The sequence below is a fragment of the Pelophylax lessonae genome, assembly GCF_965119305.1.
Source record: "Pelophylax lessonae genome assembly, chromosome: 12".
In the NCBI taxonomy this organism is placed as follows: domain Eukaryota; kingdom Metazoa; phylum Chordata; class Amphibia; order Anura; family Ranidae; genus Pelophylax; species Pelophylax lessonae.
In genome coordinates, this window is record NC_138779.1 from 14,390,283 (window position 1) to 14,415,723 (window position 25,441).

General features: G+C 45.2%; 1 protein-coding gene across 1 annotated transcript in view; it reads right to left on the reverse strand.

Moving 5' to 3' along the window:
- Positions 1 to 452: 452 nt before the first annotated feature.
- The window catches only part of LOC309568279 (taste receptor type 1 member 1-like), a gene marked incomplete at both ends in the record, with an annotated part of 152,215 nt that continues 127,226 nt past the window's right edge, over positions 453 to 25,441 (reverse strand). Inside the window, 2 exons of the mRNA XM_082273948.1 lie at positions 453 to 1,387; positions 5,039 to 5,159. Of these exons, the coding sequence (XP_082130074.1) occupies positions 453 to 1,387; positions 5,039 to 5,159 (1,056 nt within the window). The remainder of the gene's footprint in view (positions 1,388 to 5,038; positions 5,160 to 25,441) is intronic.

The following is a 25,441-nucleotide window of genomic DNA, read 5'->3' on the forward strand; positions in this document are numbered from 1 at the left end:
TTTCCGTACTTAAGTACAGTAGTGAAGTAGTTCTACTTAGTTACTATACATCTCTGTCAATACCCCTAGCACCAAGGGGAACCCACCATTTACAGCCCATAAGAGGGGGTCTTCTTGCCCAGGAGAGGCTTAACCTGGGAAGGCCACAAGGAAAGGTACTTTTTTTTTTTTTTTTTTTTTAACGGTGTCCGGAGCGAGGACGAAAAAAAGAACAGTTCTTTTGGATGTGGACTTGGTGGCTTCATATTTTACTTTCTCAGCGCTACCCCTTTATTTTAGCATTTTATGAAGATCTGACCTTTTATTCAGGATCATGTGTTGGCTGCTCTCTATTACACCAAGGACATTGATTGAGCATTAATGATATTGATGCCAGGATTTTGATATATTAGATATTGAGCGCAGCAAATTATCCATATTTAAAATCAACAGAATGTACAAGAAGTGAGATTCTATTCTTGCGCGGACCGTTTCTTGGTGTAATTCTGGATGGCGGCCTGGAAATGTTCCGTAGTGTTCATCTCTGGTCTGAACAGAATAATGTAACATTTTGGAACAAAATAGCCAATGAGAATACCCAACACACTGACAAGGACAGCGCAGACGTTGACGGCGGCAAGGTACTTCCCTTGATAGACGATGTACGTGGTGAAGAACCCGATCCAGGAGAAGAAGTAGACCAGTAAACTGAATGAGATACACTTGGCCTCGTTGTAGTTCTCCGGTAAGTCTTTCCCCATGTAGCAGAAGATGAAACATATCATACAGAGGGACCCGATGTAAGTGATTTGAGTGATGGCGCCAACTGATACCATCTCGGAACATCTCAGTATGATCTGATCTGGGAAGGTGAAATAATCTGCTACAGGTCTGGGAGGCTTCACCACGATCCACACAACGGAGATCAGAACCTGAATGGTGGAACTGACCACAATGAAGACCTCCGAGCCATTCTTCTTCACCCAGATGTCGTATATTCTTGGCATAAGGGAGGCCATCTTGAAAATGCACACTATCTGAAAGGCATGGACCACGATGCAGGAGAAGCAGATGGTGAAACTCACGGCAAAGACGGGTTGCCTCACCATACATGTGACCACCCCCGGCTCGCCAAAATAACAGTACAAGGTGAAACAAGAGAGCGCTAAGGACAACAACATCCCCAGACACATCTTCCCTCCCGCTGATTTCACTACCGGAGTGTTCAGATTGATAACAAAGATGGCGGCTATAGTGATGATTACCAATATCAGTAATGTAACGATAGACAGAAGGATGAGGGATAACGGCTCCGTCCAGTTCAGATATTCCAAGGTTCGGTTGTAACAGATGTCACTTCTCACTGGAGACCACTGGTCAGGTCCACAAGGATGGCAGGAATATAGATCTGTGCAAAAGAAATAATCAGCGCAATTATAAATTGACAACGTGCTTAAACCCAATTAGAAGGGTAAAGATGTGAAAATAATCACAATCAATTGTGCAATAATATACAGCAGCTATATTAAAACTTCCTCACTAGCGAAAGTATGATGATTCAATAATAAATAAATATATACAGCGCTATATAAAACCTAAAAGTGCTAGATAATCAATAAAGTGACCATGTGCTTAATATAAAGGATAAAAATTCAATAAAAGATTTTTTATCTCATAAAAGTGCTTAATAAAGTGTCCATAAAATGTATCAGAAAAGAATGTGCATAAACAGTCCAATCCACGAGTTGATCAAACCGTGAAAATAAATACAAATATAGATCGAAAGAACATAAAAATATAGATTTTATCATTTCTTTTACACATAAATAAACTTGACATTTTTTAAAGAAAAATCTCAAAGCCCACCCAAAATTCATTTTATTAGTATTATCATTATGGCTGCGTTCACACCTCATCGTCACGCTTTTTCAGGCGTTTTGTAACGTGTTTGTATGAGTGTTTTTGTATATAATTTTTAGTGTTCTTGAGCTTTTGCGCTTTTTTTATCAGCCAATAGAGAAAAATATCATCTGTTTCATTGTTTGTTGCTATTTGTTTCAGCTTTTTCATCAGCTTTTATTTATTTAATTTATTTATATATATATCATGGTTAAGGGGTTAGTGGTTAGAAGCAAGGGTTAGAATTAAGGGTAGGGATTGGGGCTAGGGGTTAGGTTTAGAGTTAGGGATTTGAGTAAGTGTTGGGGTTAGGGTTAGGAGTTGATTAAATAATTAATTTATTGTAATATTTGTTTTTTATTATTAGTATTATTATTAATTATTATTATTGTATATGTAGTATTATTAATATTATTTATATCATTTATATAATAATATTATTAAAATATAATTTTTTTTTAGGGTTAGGGGATTAGGGAAGGGGTTAGCATTTTAGCATTGGGGTTAGTGTTAGGGGTTATTTCTTAATTTTCCTAATTTATTGATTATTTATTATTATTTAATATTTATTAAATACTTATTTATTGATTGATTTATGATTATTATTGCTTATTGATTTTATCTATCTATCTATCTATCTATCTATCTATCTATCTATCTATCTATCTATCTATCTATCTATCTATCTATCTTTGTATTATTATTATTACTATAATTCATTTTTATTTAATTATTGCATTCAAGCAAAAAAACACGTGACAAAAAATGTGAAAACGCTCAAAAATGTGCAACTCATGTGTTTCATTGTATTTCACTTCCAAACTCTTCAATGGAGTTAACCCAAATGGTTTCGACAAGAGTGGATCAGCTGTGTAAGTACATACCCTTTTTTTGGTATGTTCTTTACCATTTATTCAGGGAGCCTTACCACAATATTTTGGCATTTTACTATTTTTTTTATTATTATTTTATATGTAGTATTATTAATATTATTTATATAATTTATATAATATTATTATTAAAATATAGTTTTTTTTGTTAGGGTTAGGGGGTTAGAGTAGGGGTTAGCATTGGGGTTAGTGTTAGGGTTTATTTCTTAATTTTCCTAAATTATTGATTTATTTATTACTATTTAATATTTATTTAATACTTATTTATTGATTGATTTATGATTATTATTGCTTATTGATTCTATCTATCTATCTATCTATCTATCTATCTATCTATCTATCTATCTATCTATCTATTTGTATTATTATTATTATTACTATAATTCATTTTTATTTAATTATTGCATTCAAGCAAAAAAACACGTGACAAAAAAATGCGAAAACGCTCAAAAATGTGCAACTCATGTGTTTCATTGCATTTCACTTCCAAACTCTTCAATGGAGTTAACCCAAATGGTTTCGACAAGAGTGGATCAGCTGTCTAAGTACATACCCTTTTTTTGGTATGTTCTTTACCATTTATTTAGGGAGCCTTCCTACAATATTTTGGCATTTTACTATTTATTTATTTATTTTTTTATTATTATTGTATATGTAGTATTATTAATATTATTTATATCATTTATATAATAATATTATTAAAATATAATTTTTTTTTGTTAGGGTTAGGGGGTTAGGGTAGGGGTTAGCATTGGGGTTAGTGTTAGAGGTTATTTCTTAATTTTCCTAATTTATTGATTTATTTATTATTATTTAATATTTATTTAATACTTATTTATTGATTGATTTATGATTATTATTGCTTATTAATTTTATCTATCTATCTATCTATCTTCTATTTATTTGTATTATTTATTATTATTATTATTAATTTTTATTTAATTATTGCATTCAAGCAAAAAAACACGTGACAAGAAAATGCGAAAACACTCAAAAATGTGCAACTCATGTGTTTCCATGCATTTCACTTCCAAGGGCTTCAATGGAGTTAACCCAAATGGTTTCGACAAGAGTGGATCAGCTGTGTAAGTAAGTACATACCCTTTTTTTGGTATGTTCTTTACCATTTATTTAAGGAGCCTTCTCACAATATTTTGGCATTTTACTATTTTTTTTTGCTATAGGAATTCTGATCCACTCTTGTTGAGACTATTCGGGTTAACTCTATTGAAGCCTTTGGTATTATATCTAGCCATTTAGGGAGGATTTTTTTTGCCATCTGTCCTAAAACTTTTTGATTGAGACTTTTTAAAGTCAGTGCAAGTACCCATTCGCACAGAATTTTTTTTTTTTTTGGGGGGGGGGGGTGGGGGGGCTTTTTCACTTATTTATACTATACTATTATATTGCCCATTAAGTGGTCTGCCGGGTCATCTGTGGGGAGTTTCATGCATTGTTTGTGCTATATTTGAGGTTGTCACATGACCCCCCCCCTTTTAAAGGCATCCATCCTTCATCATGTTATGCTGAGTAATTCTATGTGTAAGCTACTATACATACATATATTTATATATTGTAAATCTTTTTTTAATTATGTTTTTTATTTTTGGTTTGGTTTATTCACCTGTGTTTATGTTACAGATCATACCACTTGACCAACCCCCTGAAGAAGACTTACAACTTTTGAGTTGAAACGCGGTGGAGGTTTTTTTTTGGTAAACTTTAAGCGCTGAAGATGCTTTGTACTATATATATGGTGGTTTGAATCTATGTACATTTTATTTTGTTGTCTTTTATTATGTTGCAGACTATTATCAATAAATATTGTGAAATTTAATTCAGTTGTTTGTATTCTCGGTGCCAAATTAAAAAATCTCAGGCCACTTATTTACCTTCTTGATACGACTATATAGAGCTGTGGCACCGTGAAGGTACAATGAACATTTTTATACAAAATTCTACTAATGTATGGCCCAGCCATAGTTTATTTAGCTGAAGTCCCATCTTTTCACTCCTTTTCTGAACTTTGATTACGAGGCTCTTAAGGTCCTCCACATTTTTGGCTATGAGCTTGGTGTTCCTAATTCAAAGATTCATTGTGTTTCCTCCACCAGGATGAATAGAGAGGGTGAATCTTCTCATTGATGGTACAGACAGAAATTACAATCTGACAGAGGTTCTAACCCTTCCCTACTCTACCCCAACTAAAAAGCAAAAAAATTACTTTAAACTGGCAACAGACCAAGGGACGTAAAAACAAAACAAATTACCGCTTGTATTAAGAAATGTCATCGCTGGGCATGGAAAACAATTAAAACAGCAAGCGTAGGAGCCGGTCTGCACCCTTCTCTCACCTTTCCCACATTCTTTAGAGCAAAACGATTCTGGAACCTGCAAATCATAATAAAGTTACCAACAGATAAGGTGTACAATGGGTTGAAGAGCTATGTATTAAAGTCCAAGAAGAACTGCCAAATATGCCAATGCCCAAAATGGGCGCACTAATTCGCGCATGCGCATTAGCGAAAAGCATTCAATAGCGCATTGACGTATGCAGCACATTGGCGTACGCAAAGCATCCTAATTGCCAGTGTTCGCCTGCCTATATAAGGACACCAGCGGATATCATAAATTGCTGGATTATCTTCAGCTTTGTATCCTGTGTTCCTGTGCCTTGTGCTTCTGTTACTGACCCGGCTTAACCCTGACCTGCTCTGGCTTCTCTCCTGGCTCTGAACCCGGCTTGTCTCTTGGACCTGCTCCTGTCTATTCCAGATTGATATCCTGTGTTTTGACCCTGGCTTGATCTCGACTACACTACCTGCCAGTGGCGGCTGGTGCTCAAAATTTTTTTTTGGGGGGGGGGGGGGGCGCAAAAAAGAAAAATGTAATAGGTATTGCTTCGCGGCAAAAAAACGCAGTATGACTTTGAGGTCACAGGCATGGCACAGGTGATGGTACAGGAGATGGTATAGGCATGGCACAGGTCATGGTAAGGGCATGGCACAGGTGATGGTACAGGCATGGCACAGGCATGGTACAGATGATGGTATAGGCATGGCACAGGTGATGGTATAGGCATGGCCACGGTGAAGGTACAGGCATGTCACAGGTCTTGGCACAGGTGATGGTACAGGCATGGCACAGATAATGGTATAGGCATGGCGCAGGTCATGGTACAGGCATGGCGCAGGTCATGTCACAGGCATGTCACAGGTCATGGCACAGGTCATGTCACAGGCCATGTCACAGGTCATGTCACAGGCCATGTCACAGGCATGTCACAGGTCATGTCACAGTCAGGTCACAGTCAGGTCACAGGTCATGTCCCAGTCAGGTCACAGGTCATGTCACAGTCAGGTCACAGTCAGGTCACAGGTCATGTCCCAGTCAGGTCACAGGTCATGTCACAGGTCATGTCACAGTCAGGTCACAGATCAGGTCACAGGTCATGGCATTGCTGCAGCGGCTTCAATCACTTACCTGCTCTCCTGGGCTGGCTCGCTGACTCCACACTCACGCTGCCTGGGAGACATCCACGGCGGCTGCTCCTCTCCTCCTCGGCAGTGGGAAGGTTAGTGGCTTCGTTCTGCGGCAGGCGGCGGGAAGGTGAGCGGCTTCGTTCTGTGGCGGGCGGCGGGAACTGGCGGGAAGGTGTCATGGTCTTACCTTCTTGCTGTTCTCCTTCGTTTGACATGTGCTGGCGGCCATCTTGGTTTCTGGGTTTCTTGTAGCCTCCCACCCTGCGGCTCCTCCTTCCCTCTGGGAGGAGCTGGATGCCTAGCTCATATATATAGGAGGTCTGTGGCTTCAGTTCCCTGCTTGGTCCTCCTGTGTTCACATGCTACTAGACTGCTGCTACTTCTGGTTCCTGTTCCTGGCTTCGTCTGACTACCCTGTTGGTTCCTGATCCTGGCTTCGTCTGACTACCCTGTTGGTTCCTGATCCTGGCTTCGTCTGACTACCCTGCTGGTTCCTGACCCCTGGCTTCGCAAAGACTTCATCGGTTTCGCCATCCGTTTGGACTTTTGCTTTATAGCTTGTTTTTCAATAAAGCTGTCTTATTTTCACTTATCTGTTGTTGTACGTCTGGTTCATGGTTCCGTGACATTAGGACCAAGCCATGAATTCTGACGGTACAGGGCCATCCTCGCTACCCACGCTGGTTAGCAGACTTGATCAGCAGGATCACCTGTTGGGTCAGTTCGCCGTGGCGTTGCAAACCCTGCTTGAACGCACGGTTCATTTCGCTCCCGTTGCCGATGGGTCGGTTGTCGCTCCTGGGTCCGCTCCTACTGCCGCTCCGGTTGTTGCGCCAGAGTCTACCCCGACACCTGTTGTTGCGCCCGCGGTGTTTCGGGGTATGTCCGGTTCTGCCCCCCTTCCACAGCGCTTTGGGGGAGAGCCAACTCAGTGCCGAGGTTTCCTTAACCAGGTGGGCATTTATTTCGAGTTGCTGCCACATGCCTTTCCTACTGAGAGATCAAAGGTGGGCTTCTTAATCTCGCTGCTCTCGGACAAGGCCTTGGCCTGGGCCAGCCCTTTATGGGAGAACAACAATCCGGTGGTTGCCGAGTTTTCCGGTTTTGTTGCTTCTCTTCGGAAGGTATTCGATGTGCCGGCTCGTGCTGCCTCTGCTGCGAAGCTCCTTATGTCCATCAGACAGGGTTCACGATCCGTAGCTGAATACGCCATTGAGTTTCGTACCCTGGCAGCAGAGGTGGGCTGGAATAATGAGGCTCTGGTCGCTGCTTTCTCTCATGGTCTCTCGGATGCCTTGAAGGATGAGGTTGCAGCTAAGGACCTACCAGTGGAGCTCGAGTCTCTTATTTCTTTCCTGATTTTGATTGACACCAGACTCAGGGAGAGACCTTCCTTTAAGGAGAGTCTGCGGAGGCCTCCTAACAGATTGGCGCCTACCTTTTTTGTCCCACCCGTGCCTCCCTCTCCTCCCACGCCTCCTGGGGATGACTTGTCTGGGGGTGAACCCATGCAGCTGGGGTTTGCTCGCCTGTCCGAGGGGGAGAGGGTACTCCGGAGACGCGAGGGCCGATGCATGTACTGTGGTCTCGGTGGGCATTTTCGGTTGGCATGTCCGAACCGTCCAGGGAAACGCTCGCACCTGAGATCCTGTCGGGGGCAGATCTTGGGTGGAGTCTCCTCGTCCCCGGTTTCCCGTGTTGACAAACCACTGATCACTGTTGTCCTTTCCTGGGTCGGGGGCTCGGTGACGACCCAGGCGTTGGTGGACTCTGGTGCTGGTGGTTTGTTCATTGATAGTGTGTTCGCTGCCGCCAATTCCATTCCTCTGCAGGCTCGAGGTTCTCCTCTGGCTCTTGAGGCGATAGACGGCAGACCCCTTCTGCCGCCACACGTGACTCATGAGACCCTTCCAGTGGGGTTAGCCATTGGTGCCGTCCACAGAGAGTCGGTCTGCTTCCAGGTTATTTCGTCTCCACACTACTCGGTGGTCTTGGGGTACCCCTGGCTCCAGAAGCATAATCCGATTTTTGATTGGAGATCGGCCGAGATCCTCTCGTGGTCACCGCAGTGTGGGACTAGTTGCATCCATGGGCCTGTCAAGTTGCTGTGTACTTCCTCGGACTCTCTGTTGCCCCCTGAATACGAGGAGTACCGAGATGTATTCGATAAGGTGCGCGCGGTTGCCCTACCTCCGCACCGCCCATACGATTGTGCCATCGAGTTACAATCTGGTGCCGTTCCTCCTCGTGGCAAAGTCTATCCACTGTCGGTAGCGGAGAATGAGGCCATGGAGGAGTACGTGAGGGAGGCGCTTTCACGTGGACACATTCGCAAATCCTCGTCCCCGGCAGGGGCTGGATTTTTCTTTGTGAAAAAGAAGGGCGGTGAGTTGAGGCCTTGCATCGATTACAGGGGTCTCAATCGCATCACGATCAAGAACGCTTACCCGATACCCTTGATTTCCGAGCTGTTCGATCGCCTTAAAGGGGCCACGGTCTTTACCAAACTCGACCTGAGGGCGGCATATAACCTCGTAAGGATCAAGGCAGGCGATGAGTGGAAGACCGCGTTTAACACCAGGACCGGTCATTATGAATCCTTGGTTATGCCCTTTGGGCTGTGCAATGCACCCGCAGTCTTTCAGGAATTCATCAACGATGTTTTCCGTGACCTGTTGCAGCAGTGTGTGGTGGTCTACCTGGATGACATCTTGGTATATTCTGAGTCCATGGAGACCCACATTCTGGATGTCAAACGAGTGTTGCAACGGTTACGAGAGAACAAGCTGTTCGGTAAGCTTGAGAAATGCGAATTTCACCGATCCCAGGTAACCTTCTTAGGTTACATCATTTCCGCTGAGGGGTTCTCCATGGATCCTGAGAAGGTTTCGGCTGTCTTACAGTGGCCCCAGCCCAGTGGTCTTCGCTCCCTGCAGCGCTTTTTGGGCTTCGCCAATTATTATCGGAAGTTCATCAGGGACTTTTCCATGCTAGCCAAGCCTCTCACGGATCTGACCAGGAAGGGCAGTAATTCCCAGGTCTGGCCGCCCGAGGCCATCCGAGCTTTTGAGGCTCTAAAGTCCGCCTTTGTGTCGGCTCCGATTCTGTCGCATCCCAACCCTGGGTTGCCCTTTGTCCTCGAGGTGGACGCGTCTGAGACGGGAGTAGGCGCCCTTCTGTCTCAGCGTAGAACACCAGAGGGTCCTCTGCTTCCTTGTGGGTTTTACTCCCGGAAACTGTCTTCCGCGGAGTGCAACTACCAGATTGGTGACAGGGAGTTATTGGCCATCGTGCAGGCTCTTAAAGAATGGAGGCACTTGCTCGAGGGTTCGGTGGTTCCAGTCCTCATCCTGACGGACCACAAGAATCTGACCTACCTCTCTGAGGCCAAGAGATTGACACCACGTCAGGCCAGATGGGCTCTGTTCTTGTCACGTTTTAATTACGTGGTCTCCTACCTACCCGGTTCCAAGAACATCAGGGCTGATGCCTTATCACGGCAGTACTCCGACCTGTCCAGGGAGGAGTCGATTCCGACTTCGGTCATACCTCCGAATCAGATCCTGGCTGCCATTCGCACCAGCCTGACCTCTCCCCTGGGTGAGCAGATTTTGGCGGCTCAATCTGGTGCTCCCTCTGGGAGACCCAACGGCAGATGTTTTGTGCCTGAGGAGTTGCGCACTCGGTTGTTGCGAACCTACCATAACTCCAAGACCGCGGGGCATCCTGGAAAGAATCAGCTGTCCTGGGCTGTTTCACGTCTGTTCTGGTGGCCTTCCCTACGTTCCGACATCGCCGCATATGTAGCGGCATGCTCCGTTTGTGCCCAGAGTAAGTCCCCTCGGCACCTTCCGTTGGGCCTTCTGCAACCCTTAGCCACCGGGGAGCGCCCATGGTCACACCTGGGGATGGATTTCATTGTGGACCTCCCTGCATCCCGAGGCCATACGGTCATTCTCATGATTGTGGATCGGTTTTCCAAAATGTGTCACTGTGTTCCTCTCAAGAAGTTACCCTCTGCACAGGAGTTGGCCACGATTTTTGCCAGGGAGGTCTTCCGGTTGCACGGTTTGCCCAAGGAGATTGTGTCGGATCGGGGGAGTCAGTTTGTGTCCAGGTTCTGGCGCACCTTTTGCTCCCAGTTGGGGATTCATCTCTCCTTCTCCTCGGCCTACCACCCTCAGTCCAATGGGGCCGCAGAACGATCCAATCAGGCCTTGGAGCAATTCCTTCGTTGCTATGTCTCCGATCACCAAGACAATTGGGTTGACCTCCTGCCTTGGGCTGAGTTTGCCAGGAACACGGCGGTGAACTCTTCCTCTGGGACGTCTCCCTTCATGGCCAACTATGGGTTCCAACCTGCCGTGTTACCGGAGGTATTCTCTCCCCAGGATATTCCGGCTGTGGAGGATCACCTTTCCGTCCTACGTGCTTCTTGGGTCCAGATCCAGAAGTCCCTTGAGGTCTCTGCGCAGCGCCAGAGACTCCAGGCTGATCGCAGACGAGCGCCTGCTCCTTCCTACCAGGCCGGAGACCGTGTATGGTTGTCCACCCGCAACCTCAACCTTCGAGTGCCCACTCCCAAGCTGGCGCCTCGCTTTGTTGGTCCCTTCCGAGTGCTTCGCAGGGTAAACCCGGTAGCCTATGCCCTTGCGCTTCCTCCTGGCATGCGGATCTCCAACGTGTTTCATGTCTCCCTGTTGAAGCCTCTGGTGTGTAATCGTTTCACTTCCTCGGTTCCTCGGCCTCGTCCGGTCCGAGTGGGCAATCGTGAGGAGTATGAGGTGAGCAATATCCTGGACTCACGCCTGGTCCGCGGTCGGGTGCAGTTTTTGGTTCATTGGCGTGGTTATGGTCCAGAGGAGCGTTCCTGGGTTCCCTCCGCAGATGTCCATGCTCCTGCCTTGCTCCGAGCCTTCCACGCACGCTTCCCTCAGAAACCGTTCTTTACTCCGCGGAGGAGGGGCCCTTGAGGGGGAGGTACTGTCATGGTCTTACCTTCTTGCTGTTCTCCTTCGTTTGACATGTGCTGGCGGCCATCTTGGTTTCTGGGTTTCTTGTAGCCTCCCACCCTGCGGCTCCTCCTTCCCTCTAGGAGGAGCTGGATGCCTAGCTCATATATATAGGAGGTCTGTGGCTTCAGTTCCCTGCTTGGTCCTCCTGTGTTCACATGCTACTAGACTGCTGCTACTTCTGGTTCCTGTTCCTGGCTTCGTCTGACTACCCTGTTGGTTCCTGATCCTGGCTTTGTCTGACTACCCTGTTGGTTCCTGATCCTGGCTTCGTCTGACTACCCTGCTGGTTCCTGACCCCTGGCTTCGCAAAGACTTCATCGGTTTCGCCATCCGTTTGGACTTTTGCTTTATAGCTTGTTTTTCAAAAAAGCTGTCTTATTTTCACTTATCTGTTGTTGTACGTCTGGTTCATGGTTCCGTGACAGAAGGTGAGTGGCGCCAGCTTCTCCTCTCCTCGAGACTCCTCTTCGTTTGCGGCGGCGGGAAGGTGACCAGGCGGTGACGGTGAGTGACTGATGCACGCACCCAACGAGGTCAGCAGGGATGTCCTGAATCATGATTGGTCCAGGCTGGAATCTGGACCAATCATGACCCAGGACATCAAAAAGGGGGAGTGTCGGAGCGCAGTGCTCTGTGCCCAGGTCACCCCCCAGAAGGCGGCCAATCGGCACCTCTGCCGGGTGGAAACCCCCCCCCCCTCCATAGCCACCAGTGAGTCCGGCGCCCCTAGTGGGCTAAAAATTGAATTTTTTTTTTAATCTTTTTTTTTTCTTTTTCTTTTTGGGGGGGGGGGCGGCGCCCCTGCGCCCCCTATCGGCCAGCCGCCACTGCTACCTGCCTTCGCTCCTGACTGAATTGCTATGTTTGACCCCCAGCCTGGCTTCTAACCTTGTTCCTGCTTACCCTTCTGTCAAGATCCACCAGCCCCTTCAGAGAACTATTGGCTGTGACCACCTCCTCTACCCAGGGCCGGTGCTACCACTAGGCAAACTAGGCAACCGCCTAGGGTGCACTGGCACCTAGGGCGCAGTCACAGCCACTGGTTTCCCTACTCTCTGCCATGGCCAGATCTAGGGGGGTGCAGGAGTTGGCTAAGCCCCCCCCCCCAGATTTCAGTTGTGCCCCCCAGGCCGGTCTTTCCTTGGATGCTGTGCCTTGCTGCTGAGTGCAATCCCCCATCCTCGTACTCATGGGTGGGACAAGGGGAGAGCAGCCTGGAGCAGTGATGCCTGCAAAGAAGAAATGACAGGAGAGAGCCGGGAGGTGCAAGCTGTGCTCTCCTCTCCTGTCAGTGAAGCGATCCTCCATAAAGCAGATGACACAGGATCGCTCTTACATTGGCATGTTCAGTGTTTGATTCATTCCATGGCTCCCTTCTTCCCAGAGATGAGCGGTCACAGTAAGCTGGGAGGATTTTGGAGGGGTTTTAGCTAGATGAGAGATTTGAGGGAATTTATCTTAGGTGGGGGGATTGAAGGAGGAGGATTGTTGCTGGGGGGCGGAGATTGGGGGGATTTGTTTGAGCTAGGATGGGGGATTGAGAGGGGTTGTGCTAAGAGAGGGGATTAGGGGGGATTTATACTAGGAGGGGGGATTTGGGGGAGATTTGTGCAAGGACAGGGGATTGGGGGGATTTGTGCTAAGAGGGGGGATTTGGGAAGTGGATTTGTGCTAGGGTGGAAAATTTGCAGGGAAAGAGGATGTTTGGTAGGAGGGGTGAAGTTTTATTTTTTTTTTGGGGGGGGTGCAAGAAGCTGGTTTTGCCTAGGGTGCAAAAAAAATAGTCTTGCACCGACTCTGCCTCAACCCGTGGGTGTCCTTGCATCTGGCTTCATCAGGCAGCTTCACCCGCAGGTAACCCGTGCATCTTTGGGCATAGCACCCTCCGTCACCACCTTTAGGGGTACCCTGCACGCCACAAGGGAAGCCCTCTCGTCACCTCAGCCTCCAGTCAGGTACGTGATAGTATTAATTAGAATTCAAATAGGGGCGCAAAGACCCTGTGCAATAATAATATATAAAATAGTTCCAAACTCACAAAAGTGAATAATGAAGCAGAACATCTCAGGACAAGAAGAGCAGCTGAAGCCCATAAGATTAACTTAAGCCACTTTGTTATGTACACCTGTTCAATTCCTCTGTAACTCAAATTGCTAATCAGCCAATGAAATGGCAGCAACCCAATACATTTAGGCATCTGGATGTGGTGAAGACGACCTGCTAAAGCTCAAACCGAGCATCAGAATTGTGAAGAAAGGGGATGGAAGTGACTTCGAACGTAGGATGGTTGTTGGAGGCAGACGGGCCGGTCTGAGTATTTCTGGGATTTTCACACACAACCATCTCTCAGGTTTACAGAGAATGGTGGGGAACAGAGAAAATATCCAGTGAGCAGAAGTTGTGTGGAGGAAAATGCCTTGCTGATGTCAGAGGTCAGGGAAGAATGGGCAAAACCAAATTGAAAAGGATTAAAAGAGGTGCATGGAAGCCAGCCAGCCCCCAGTCTGATGTACTCACCCTCTAGTCTGCCACCAACCAAGAAGACCTGTCTCAATATGAATAAAGAACAGGGGTTTAGTTGACACGCATTTGCAAACGCATGTGTAAGCTGCAGAGCCACGGCAAGGCACCCTGTTTTATCTGCAGTCCTAACACTTTTAAATGTAAGTGTCTCCACTCTGGGAGCACATGGATGCTAATGGGTGGATAGGAAGCAGGTGGGAGGGAGCAGCCCAAACTTCCCCCACCCCACTTCCATCCACGACTGGTATGGTATCTCAATGCTCTAATAGCAATGTTCTTAAGATGGTACAAGCTGGAAACGACCAGCTGAGAAGCATACACCTCCAATCCCTTGGCGGATGCAGTGTAAAACACAGATTGGGACTTTATATGAGGCAATTTGCCTGTAAAGCTCAGTGCCTCCATCCCTAATTTCATAAAATATTTGGGACTTTACATGAGACAAGCAGGTCATGCTATGGTCTCCATCCCTGTATATGAAAAAACTGGGGTCAAATTAGACTGCATCCACCAAAAACGCACGAAAATCGCACGGTGGGACTTTAAATGAAGCACCAGCCTGTAGGCGAGGTGCCTCCATCCCTAGTTACATAGACAATGATGGCTATGTGGGACTGTCTATGTAACTAGGGATGGTGGCACCTCGCCTACAGGCTGGTGCTTCATTTAAAGTCCCACCGTGCGATTTTCGTGCGTTTTTGGTGGATGCAGTCTAATTTGACCCCAGTTTTTTCATATACAGGGATGGAGACCATAGCATGACCTGCTTGTCTCATGTAAAGTCCCAAATATTTTATGAAATTAGGGATGGAGGCACTGAGCTTTACAGGCAAATTGCCTCATATAAAGTCCCAATCTGTGTTTTACACTGCATCCGCCAAGGGATTGGAGGTGTATGCTTCTCAGCTGGTCGTTTCCAGCTTGTACCATCTTAAGAACATTGCTATTAGAGCATTGAGATACCATACCAGTCGTGGATGGAGGTGGGGTGGGGGAAGTTTGGGCTGCTCCCTCCCACCTGCTTCCTATCCACCCATTAGCATCCATGTGCTCCCAGAGTGGAGACACTTACATTTAAAAGTGTTAGGGACTGCAGATATAACAGGGTGCCTTGCCGTGGCTCTGCAGCTTACACATGCGTTTGCAAATGCATGTCAACTAAACCCCTGTTCTTTATGTATATTGAGACAGGTCTACTTGGTTGGTGGCAGAGTGGAGGGTGAGTACATCAGACTGGGGGCTGGCTGGCTTCCATGCACCTCTTTTAATCCTTTTCAATTTGGTTTTTCCGATACAGGGATGGAGACGCTGGGCATACCTGCTGGTGTCTCATCTAAAGTCCCACATAGCCCACATTGTCTAGGGAAGAATGGGCAGACTCGTTGGAGATGATAGAAAGGCAACAGTAACTCAAACAACCACTGGTTACAACCAAGGTATGCAGAACACCATCTCTGAATGCACAACACATCCAACCTTAGAAGACCACACCAGGTGCCACTGTCAGCTGAGAACAGGAAACTGAGGCTACAATTCGCACAGGATCACCAAAATTGGACAATAGAAGACTGAAAAAACGTTGCCTGGTCTGATGAGTCTGGATTTCAGCTGCGACATTCAGATGGTAGGGTCAGAATTTGGCACATGGATCTATCCTGCCTCATATCAACGGTTCAGGCTGCTGGTGGTGGTGTAATGGTGTGGAGGATATTTTCTTGGCACACTTTGGGCCTCTTAGTACCAATTGAGCATTGCTTAAACACCACAGCCTACCTGAGTATTGTTGCTGACCATGTCCATCCCTTTATGACTACAGTGTACCCATCTTCTGATGGCTCCTCCAGCAGGATAATCCTCCATGTCACAAAGCTCCAATCATCTCACCACTGGTTTCTTCACCATGACAATGAGGTCACTGTCCTCCAATGTCCTCCACACTCACCACATCTCATCCAATAGAGCACCTTTGGGATGTGGTGGAGATTGGCATCATGGATGTGCAGCCAACAAATCTGCAGCAACTGCGTGACGTTATGTCACTATGGAGCAAAATCTCTCAGGAACGTTACCAACACCTTGTTGAATCTTTGCCATGAAGAATGAAGGCAGAAGGGGGTCCAACCCGCTACTAGCAAGTTGGACCTAATAAAGTGTCTGGTGAGTGTATATAGTGGCCAGTTATACATCATATATTAAGCTTAGGAATGCCCTACGTCTGCTCGTCCTTGTGTGCTTTTTTATTGTTCTTCCTAATGTGGGACCTCTAGGAGCTGCAGGACCAAGTGTGTTATTACCACATAATGACTGCCCACCGCAGATTTACTGCGGCAGGCAGCCGCTCCTGGGCAAAGCGACGTAATATAACGTCGCTCACTCAGGAGACTCCAGGGGGCGAGCGCGCACCTCCGGCGGCGCGCTCCTGCCCCCGCTCGTCAGCTGGGGAGCCAGTGCGTGTGACAGGTGGCTCCAACGGCCGCCGGCTACTCGCGATCTCCCGCAGCTGAGAGAGAAGGACAGACGGCTGATGTAAACACAACCGTCTGTCATTCTCCCTTAGATGATCACAGAAGCTATGCGATCCTGCTATATAGGATCACATGTCTCTGTGATGATCTAACAAGCCACGCCCCCTGAAAGTTAGAATCACGCCCCTAGGGTCACATTTAACCCCTTGATCACCAATACAGTTAACCCCTTCCCTGCCAGTGTCATTTTTACAGTACTAGTGCATATTTATAGCACTGATTACTGTAGTAATGTCACTGGTACCCCCAAAAGTGTCAGCAATGTCAGTCAGGGGTCCAATCTGTCCGCCGCAATGTCGCAGTCCCGCTAAAAAAATAATCGCTGATTGCCGCCATTACTAGTTAAAAACAAAAACAATAAAAATGACATAAATCTTTCCCGTAGTTAGTAAACGCAATAACTTTTGCACAAACCAATCAAAATACGCTTATTGTGATTTTTTTTTTTTTACCAAAAATATGTAGCAGAAAACAAATTAGCCTAAAATGCTAAATTTTTGAATTTTCCATTTTTTGAGAATTTTATATAAAAGAATGTGAAAAATATTGTTATTTTTTAAAAATTGTTGCTTTTTTTTTGTTTATAGCGCAAAAAATAAAAATCACACAGGTGATCAAATACCACCAAAAGAAAGCCCTGTTTGTGGGGGAAAAAAAGGCGTCAATTTCGTTTGGGTACAGTGTCTCATGACCGCGCAATTGTCCATTAAAGCAACGCAGTGCCAAATCGCAAAATAGGGCCTGGTCTTTGAGCAGCCAAATCCTCCGGGGCTAAAGTGGTTAATTTATGGATTCCTTCTTTTAGAAGAAGAAGGAGCAGGAAGAATTTGCTGGTTTAGAATGGACTTTTGCCAGACTTTTTAGTCTCTACCATATACAAAGTACCGTGTGCTTTTCACTTTCTTTTTCTTTTTTGTATGAAAAGCTATGTATTTAACTTTTATGCTGAAGAATGTTCTCCTAAATTGACACTAGAATCAATAATGCAAAACAGGGTCAGGTTGGAAAAGAAATGTTGAGGGGATGCACTGAATACTTTCACCTGCCATTGTGCTATCGGTGGATGTCCTGTGTATCCCTGTACCTTTAGGCCCCTTTCACACTTGTGCAACTTGTTCTGTGACTTGGGGCAGCAAAGTCCCATGACAAATCGTACCCCATGATTTCCAACGAGTACCGTTCATATCTGTGCGTCTTCAATTCGCAGCGACTTCAAAGTAGTCCCTGCACTACTTTGGTCCGACTTTGATGCGTTTTGAGGTCCATAGACCTCAAGATTACACAGGCATTGCTTCAAGTCCAGTCAAAACCGCGGCGGCAAAACCGTGCGTCTTTTAGGTCGCACAAGGAGTGGGCTCCCTCCAGACAAACCTGTCCTTAATCCATCTACTGCTTTATACTGTATGTCCTCCAAAACATGTCAGGATCGTATAAATCTAAGCTGAGCAGATGTATGGTCTGTTCCTTTATGGAGCATGGGAAACAAAGTTTTGCCTCGAAAGATGAACAGTCTTTTAAAATTCAACAATTCATTTGCTGCAGTACTCAGTTTGTAAAACAATGTATCAAACTCTATACAAAAGGAAAACCTGGAAAGTCCAATACATGAGCAGCGTTATTAAAGAGAGTGACCCCCTTTAGAAAAAACACAGTCTGTGAATCAGCAAAGTCCTTTAAATCGAGGATCAATCATATGTATACAGAGGAAGGCTTCCACCACACCTCGTGACCCCTAGGGCAATGCTCACTCACCAGACATATATGGTTACAACAGCCTTTGTATCGTCAGACCAGCCCAGGTAAGGGTAAATCCAATCTGCTGAATCTCCAGTGTCCAGACCAGATATCTCCCCATTCACAGATCAGAGACATAGACTTGTTCCATATTCCGGCTCGTCCAATAAGTGTGTGCAGAGCAAGATGTAAAATATAAAGGGCTCATAGGGTAGTAGTTCAATACAATTTTATTCACTATTCAACCCACAAAGTCCCCCACTCTATGCACTCACACGTAACACACTGATAAAGGCATAAATTAAATATATCCAATAGCAGCCGCCGCGGCGCTGCCGGGAAGCTCACCGCTCACCACTCCTCTTCAGCTCGTCAGTCCAGGGAGGATGGAAGTGTAAGTCCTCGGCCGCTCGTCACAATGCTGCAGTCTGGGTGGCCGTGCGCTCACTCCCTGACATGTTTCGTCACCAAACTGACTTCTACCGAGGGTGTGGGCGTGCGGCACCTCCACCTCCTTTTATCTCACTCCTCATCAACTGGTTAACCCCTTCCGCTGCCGGCAACTTATGCAAGCGCAACGATGCGCAGAGAGGGACCGCACTGAGTCATAGGAGATCACTGACAAAATAGCAACAGACCTTGAACAAATAAATAGTACAAGATACACTGTATCTACAATGCGAGGTACATCAACAGCAGAGATCCTACTCAAGCCCAATCCACTGCACACATCGGGGAGAGTAAATGTGTGAAAAGGGACATATTACCATAGCATTTAAATAATATTTCTTTTCATCCCACCGCCATAACAATATTAATGGCCAGTCTAAATGACTAAAGTCCGACCCCAGCTGATAAATATAATAATTGGGATATGAAAAGATATGTTCAGAGGGCTGTGCTTTTACATAATACAACTATTATATAACGAGTATTCAAATTTAAAATGATCATAAAATCATAATACCTTGAACATACACTGAGTATATAAAAAATAATTAGTAATCAATAAAATCTCCCATAAATGGAGAAATAAAAAACACCTAAAAAAATTACAATACCAAAAAATGATCATAGTAATACAGATGAAACTCATACTCATGGTGGGTAACACACTATGCATCACCATATGTGCCAAAAATATTTTGTAATATGATTATGATAAAAAATTATGATAAAAAATGATGGGGTATAACAACATCAATAATCACTTAAAAAGCAATTGACGTCCAATTCGACGTTCAAACCTTTGGGCGTTAAAGAACCAGTTAAATAGATCCATTGGGTCTCTCGTTTGGAGAGTTCTCTGACCAGGTTGGAACCTCTCCATACTGGGTCCATCTTGTCTATGCCCCAGAATTTGAGACCAGATGGATCTCTCTTGTGCTTCTGTCGAAAGTGTAGCGAAACGCTATGATGTTTGAAGCCTTTTCTAATATTGGCCAAGTGCTCTGACACTCTTTTAGACAATGTCCTTTTTGTGCGGCCTATATAAATCAGGCCACACGGGCACTCAAGACAGTAAACAACATGCGTTGATTGGCACGCAATAAATTTCCTGATTTCAAAACTTTTGCCATTGGCAAAAAAAGAAGTCTTAGCTCTTAGTGTTTCTTTTACTTGCCTACAAGAAACACATCTACGGCATGAAAAGAAACCTACCCTATCCCAGAAGAGCCTAGGTCTAGTAGGAGGGTCTAAAACTTTTTTAATAACCTGATTCACCAAACGAGGGAGATTTCCTGTATATGAACACAGGTTCTGTTCAGTCAGTAAAAGAAACACTAAGAGCTAAGTTTTGAAATCAGGAAATTTATTGCGTGCCAATCAACGCATGTTGTTTACTGTCTTGAGTGCCCGTGTGGCCTGATTTATATAGGCCGCACAAAAAGGACATTGTCTAAAAGAGTGTCAGAGCACTTGGCCAATATTAGAAAAGGCTTCAAACATCATAGCGTTTCGCTACACTTTCGACAGAAGCACAAGAGAGATCCATCTGGTCTCAAATTCTGGGGCATAGACAAGATGGACCCGGTATGGAGAGGTTCCAACCTGGTCAGAGAACTCTCCAAACGAGAGACCCAATGGATCTATTTAACTGGTTCTTTAACGCCCAAAGGTTTGAACATCGAATTGGACGTCAATTGCTTTTTAAGTGATTATTAATGTTGTTATACCCCGTCATTTTTTATCATAATTTTTTATCATAATCTTTTATCATAATCATATTACAAAATATTTTTGGCACATATGGTGATGCATAGTGTGTTACCCACCATGAGTATGAGTTTCATCTGTATTACTATGATCATTTTTTGGTATTGTAATTTTTTTAGGTGTTTTTTATTTCTCCATTTATGGGAGATTTTATTGATTACTAATTATTTTTTATATACTCAGTGTATGTTCAAGGAATTATGATTTTATGATCATTTTAAATTTGAACACTCGTTATATAATAGTTGTATTATGTAAAAGCACAGCCCTCTGAACATATCTTTTCATATCCCAATTATTATATTTATCAGCTGGGGTCGGACTTTAGTCATTTAGACTGGCCATTAATATTGTTATGGCGGTGGGATGAAAAGAAATATTATTTAAATGCTATGGTAATATGTCCCTTTTCACACATTTACTCTCCCCGATGTGTGCAGTGGATTGGGCTTGAGTAGAATCTCTGCTGTTGATTTACCTCGCATTGTAGATACAGTGTATCTCGTACTATTTATTTGTTCAAGGTCTGTTGCTATTTTGTCAGTGATCTACTATGACTCAGTGCGGTCCCTCTCTGCGCATCGTTGGGCTTGCATAAGTTGCCGGCAGCGGAAGGGGTTAACCAGGTGATGAGGAGTGAGATAAAAGGAGGTGGAGGTGCTGCGCGCCCACACCCTCGGTAGAAGTCAGTTTGGTGACGAAACATGTCAGGGAGTGAGCGCACGGCCACCCAGACTGCAGCATTGTGACGAGCGGCCGAGGACTTACACTTACATCCTCCCTGGACTGACGAGCTGAAGAGGAGTGGTGAACGGTGAGCTTCCCGGCAGCGCCACGGCGGCTGCTATTGGATATATTTAATTAATGCCTTTATCAGTGTGTTACATGTGAGTGCATAGAGTGGGGGACTTTGTGGGTTGAATAGTGAATAAAATTGTGTTGAACTACTACCCTATGAGCCCTTTATATTTTACATCTTGCTCTGCACACACTTATTGGAAGAGCCAGAATATGGAACAAGTCTATGTCTCTGTATATAGGAGCAAAGTATGGCGCTCACCGAACCTACAGTAAAACTTCACTCACCCGGCGCCAAAGTATTCCAGAAAATTAAAAAATATGTAGGAAAGCTGCTGCTATAAATTCATACATGTATATAGGTGCATTTAGACTCAAAACAGCTCATCGCTACAGATTCATTCACGCACTAGCAGCGCTACAGTCCATGAAATAAACCATGAATCAAATATTGAATGTATGGATGAACAAAATCAATGAAGGAAAATCCATGCATGCAGTCCCAGATTGTGAGAAGATGATGTCAGTGGGTATATCCTTGCAGACCCCCAAAAAAGCCTTCACCACACCGCTGTGTACACCCAGTAGTGGGGACACTTACCAGAACCAATCTGTATGTAAGCAGAATATAGTAAGCGGGAATGCCTTGGACGCCTTACTCCTCTGCGTAGAGAACACCAACCGGGACCACCAGCAAGTATCTCATGTATATCCCCTCATCAGCATAGAACATCATGATCCTTGCAAGACACAGCCTTGTCCCGTTGTTTTAATGCCCAAGATGTTCCACTTGTACATGGAAGACAAATAGGCCTGACTGTTGAAGAAAACTCAATCTTTTCGCTCAATTCGACAAGAGCCAAATCATATTCAAAGGATTTTTGAATAGTCTTATTTTTCTTGCTTTCGGGGTCATATTTTGGATGGCGGTAGATGTTTTTGACATTCCGTGTAACTTTTGCCTTGTTGGATGGACCTCTGTATAGGAGGAGGGTAGAGGAGAACGGATCACACATATGACCCTTGGATAAGAATCCATTTTGTGAATTAAATTATGTAAGTTGATCCTGTCCATAAGGTTGCTTGTTAGTCCCTTATTCCCCTCTTCCATAAGGGATTGAATACCTATGGGTTTGGCTTCTTTAGTTAGATTGGTACTGGTGTGGTCATCTAAATATAAAAGGAGGTCGGGGAGTAGTATGGGAGGGACCTGAAGAAGAAGGCTCTGCCTCTGAAACGCGTTGTCTTGGCAACCTTATAGCATCACATTGTTCCCATCCTAACCCTCTCTCCACCGAGAGGCTTCAAGCAGTGCTGTGGTGCTCATGCGCAGTTGGGAGTAGCCGGCGGGTCTGTGCACAGGCGCACTGGGATCTGCACACGGGTGCCTAGGGGGGAGGCTTCAGACTGACGGGCACGGTAATTTTGTGTCCGAGCTTCATCACAGGTCGAAGGGCGAACCGAGGGCCATCCAAGAGGGAGAGGGGAAGAAGGAGAATGCCGATGTGCCTGTCACTACTATAGGAAATGTGAGTGTAATTGTTCAAGTTATGTGTTTTATGTTTTAATAAATGGTATTACGCGAGGACGGCTGTGCGCTAGTGTCTCCTTTCTGCAGCTTTCAGCTCCAACCTGTGAGAATCTCAGAATTACAGAGTTAGGACCGCAGTACACTGGGGTGCCTTGACGTGGCCACTGCGGCTTACACATACTGTATGTTTGCAAATGTGTGCGACTAAACCCCTTGTTTTAATGGCTTTAACGTGAAACAATAGACAGGGTCAATTCGGTTTTGTTGAAGGCTGGCTGGTAAATGAGCTGGGAATTTTTGTGTGTTTTTGATGTGAGTTGCCCTTCTTTGCGCTCATTGCTGCAAAGGCTGATTATAGGTTGGGGTGGTTGCCATTTGTTTGTCAGATTGGCAGGGAGCATGTATATACCGCAAAATAATACAAAACCGATTATGAAAGCTGCACACATATGTAATCTTCATTTCACATAGTCTTTGTGACATAGTCAGGGTAACGTGGTTGCACAGCATAGTCCATACCAGGGGTCTCCAAATTTTCTAAACAAATATACAGATTTAAGGGGGTCGAGATTGTGGCTATTGGGAGTAGAAAAGGTCCCAGTGGGAAAAAAAATAATGCCTCAATGTTTGATTCAGTGGGGGTAATTATACCCCATCAATGGCATCAGTGGGAGGAATTGTGCCCCATTATTTGTGTCATTGGGATGAATTGTTTTTCATTGATGTCGTTGGGAGGAATTGTGCCCCATTGTTGGTGTCTTTGGTAGGAATAGTACCCCATTGTTGGTGTCTTTGGGAAGAATTGTGCCCCATTGTTTGTGTCCTTGGAGGAATTGTTCATCATTGTTGTCATTGGGAGGAATTGTGCCCCATTGTTGGTGTCTTTGGAAGGAATAGCACCCTATTGTTGGTGTCTTTGGGAGGAATAGTACCCAATTGTTGGTGTCTTTGGGAGGAATTGTGCCCCATTGTTGGTGTCTTTGGGAGGAATTGTACCCCATTGTTGGTGTCTTTGGGAGGAATTGTGCCCCATTGTTTGTGTCTTTGGGAAGAATTGTGCCCCATTGTTTGTGTCCTTGGGAGGAATTGTGTCCCATTGTTGGTGTCTTTGGGAGGAATAGTACCCCATTGTTGGTGTCTTTAGGAGGAGTTGTACCCCATTGTTGGTGTCTTTGGGAGAAATTATGCCCCATTGTTGGTCTCTTTGGGAGGAATTGTGCCCCATTGTTGGTGTCTTTGGGATGAATTGTGCCCCATTGTTTGTGTCTTTGGGATGAATTGTGCCCCACTGTTTGTGTCTTTGGGAGGAATTGTGCAACCTTTCTTTGGTGTCAGTGGTGGCAATTATTGTATGCCCCATTGTTGGATGAAACAGTGCCCCAAGGTCCAGATAAAAGCAAGCAAAGGACCGTATCTGGCCTCTTGGCTGCCATTTGGAGACCACTGGTTTATACCAAGAGAGACTCTATAACAAAGGAGAGTCTAAAGAAAAACATATAAGCCACACTCCAAAGCTTAGCTCATCTTTTTGTGCTTAATGTGTGAAAAAAAGACTGCATACATTGATGTCTCCACTCAAAACCAACCTTCCTTGATGTGTTTCAGCAGTGCTGGCTTGATCGCAGTCCTTGTAAGCAAGTCAGAAGTGGTGAAACATCTTAAGAAAAGTTGGTTTTGAGTGGAGACATCAATGTATGCAGTCTTTTTTTCTCAAATTAAACACAGAAAGATGAGCTAAGCTTAGGAGTGTGGCTTATATTTTTCACTTTTGCCTGAGAGTGGAGACGGGCTGTGGTAGCCAGCTGGCCGGTTGTCTGTGTAGGATTAAAGGAGCAAGTCTAAAGTGGAGCTATGGGTTTGGGTATGTGTCAGGACCGAGATTTGAACCCATATCCTCTGCTGTGTCTGCCAGTGGCTCTTTTTGCTGAGTCACCTGAGATGCTGTCCCGCATCTTGTCTGATCCATTGGACATTTTCTTGGCTTGTCTCTGATTCTGGTAAACCTTGAACCCATGCTCCTCCCATGAACTTCAAGGTTTCAGCCAAGTCTCTACACTTCCTGTTTACAAGATTATTGTGCTCTCTCCAGCTGATATCTTGCTCCTTTGCTTACCTGCAGCTCTCCTTATCGCCTCTACCCCTCGTTACCAACCTTTGGCTTGTTCCTCGACTGCACTTGATCTCAACCTGCAACCACTTGTTACCGACCTTTGGCTTGTTTACTGACTACACTTTTGCTTGATCCCTACATGCTATATCTGCTACTATATCCAGCTATCTCACCTCTTGGTGGGGTGAGTCTGAGGATCAAAACCTGGTACTAATACACACAAAACCCATCTCCACCATCAGGAGCTCTGGTGAATACTGGTTAGAGCTTAGACACCGCACCCCGGGGGAGCCACTGTCATCCGTCAGGGTGACCTGCTTGTATACCTATTCTTCTGGTCGGTAGGAGCCTCTCTACTGCTATAGCTAATGGTCTCCTAGCCTGACTCCTGACCATGACAGCGTGTTCTTATGAACAGAGCTTCTAGCTGAGAATCACTCCTTCAAAGTAAAGTCCAGGATACCTTTAGCAACATAGGCAAACAGCTGTAGGTATCCCAGACCTAAGGACACAGTACCGTCTACTAGAATTATTTATCTTCCTCTTTCTCAAAACTGGAGTAATACTATAATCAGCAGCAGTGATTCGGACTACTCTACTGGGCAGATCTAGTTTTATATGCCCAGGGCTCCCCCAATTTCCGCACTGGCCCTGTGCTCACCAACTTGTTAAATGTAAGCACAGAATCCAGCTTTCTCTGCCGGCCTCTGTGCTTACAATTCGTGATCAACCAATATA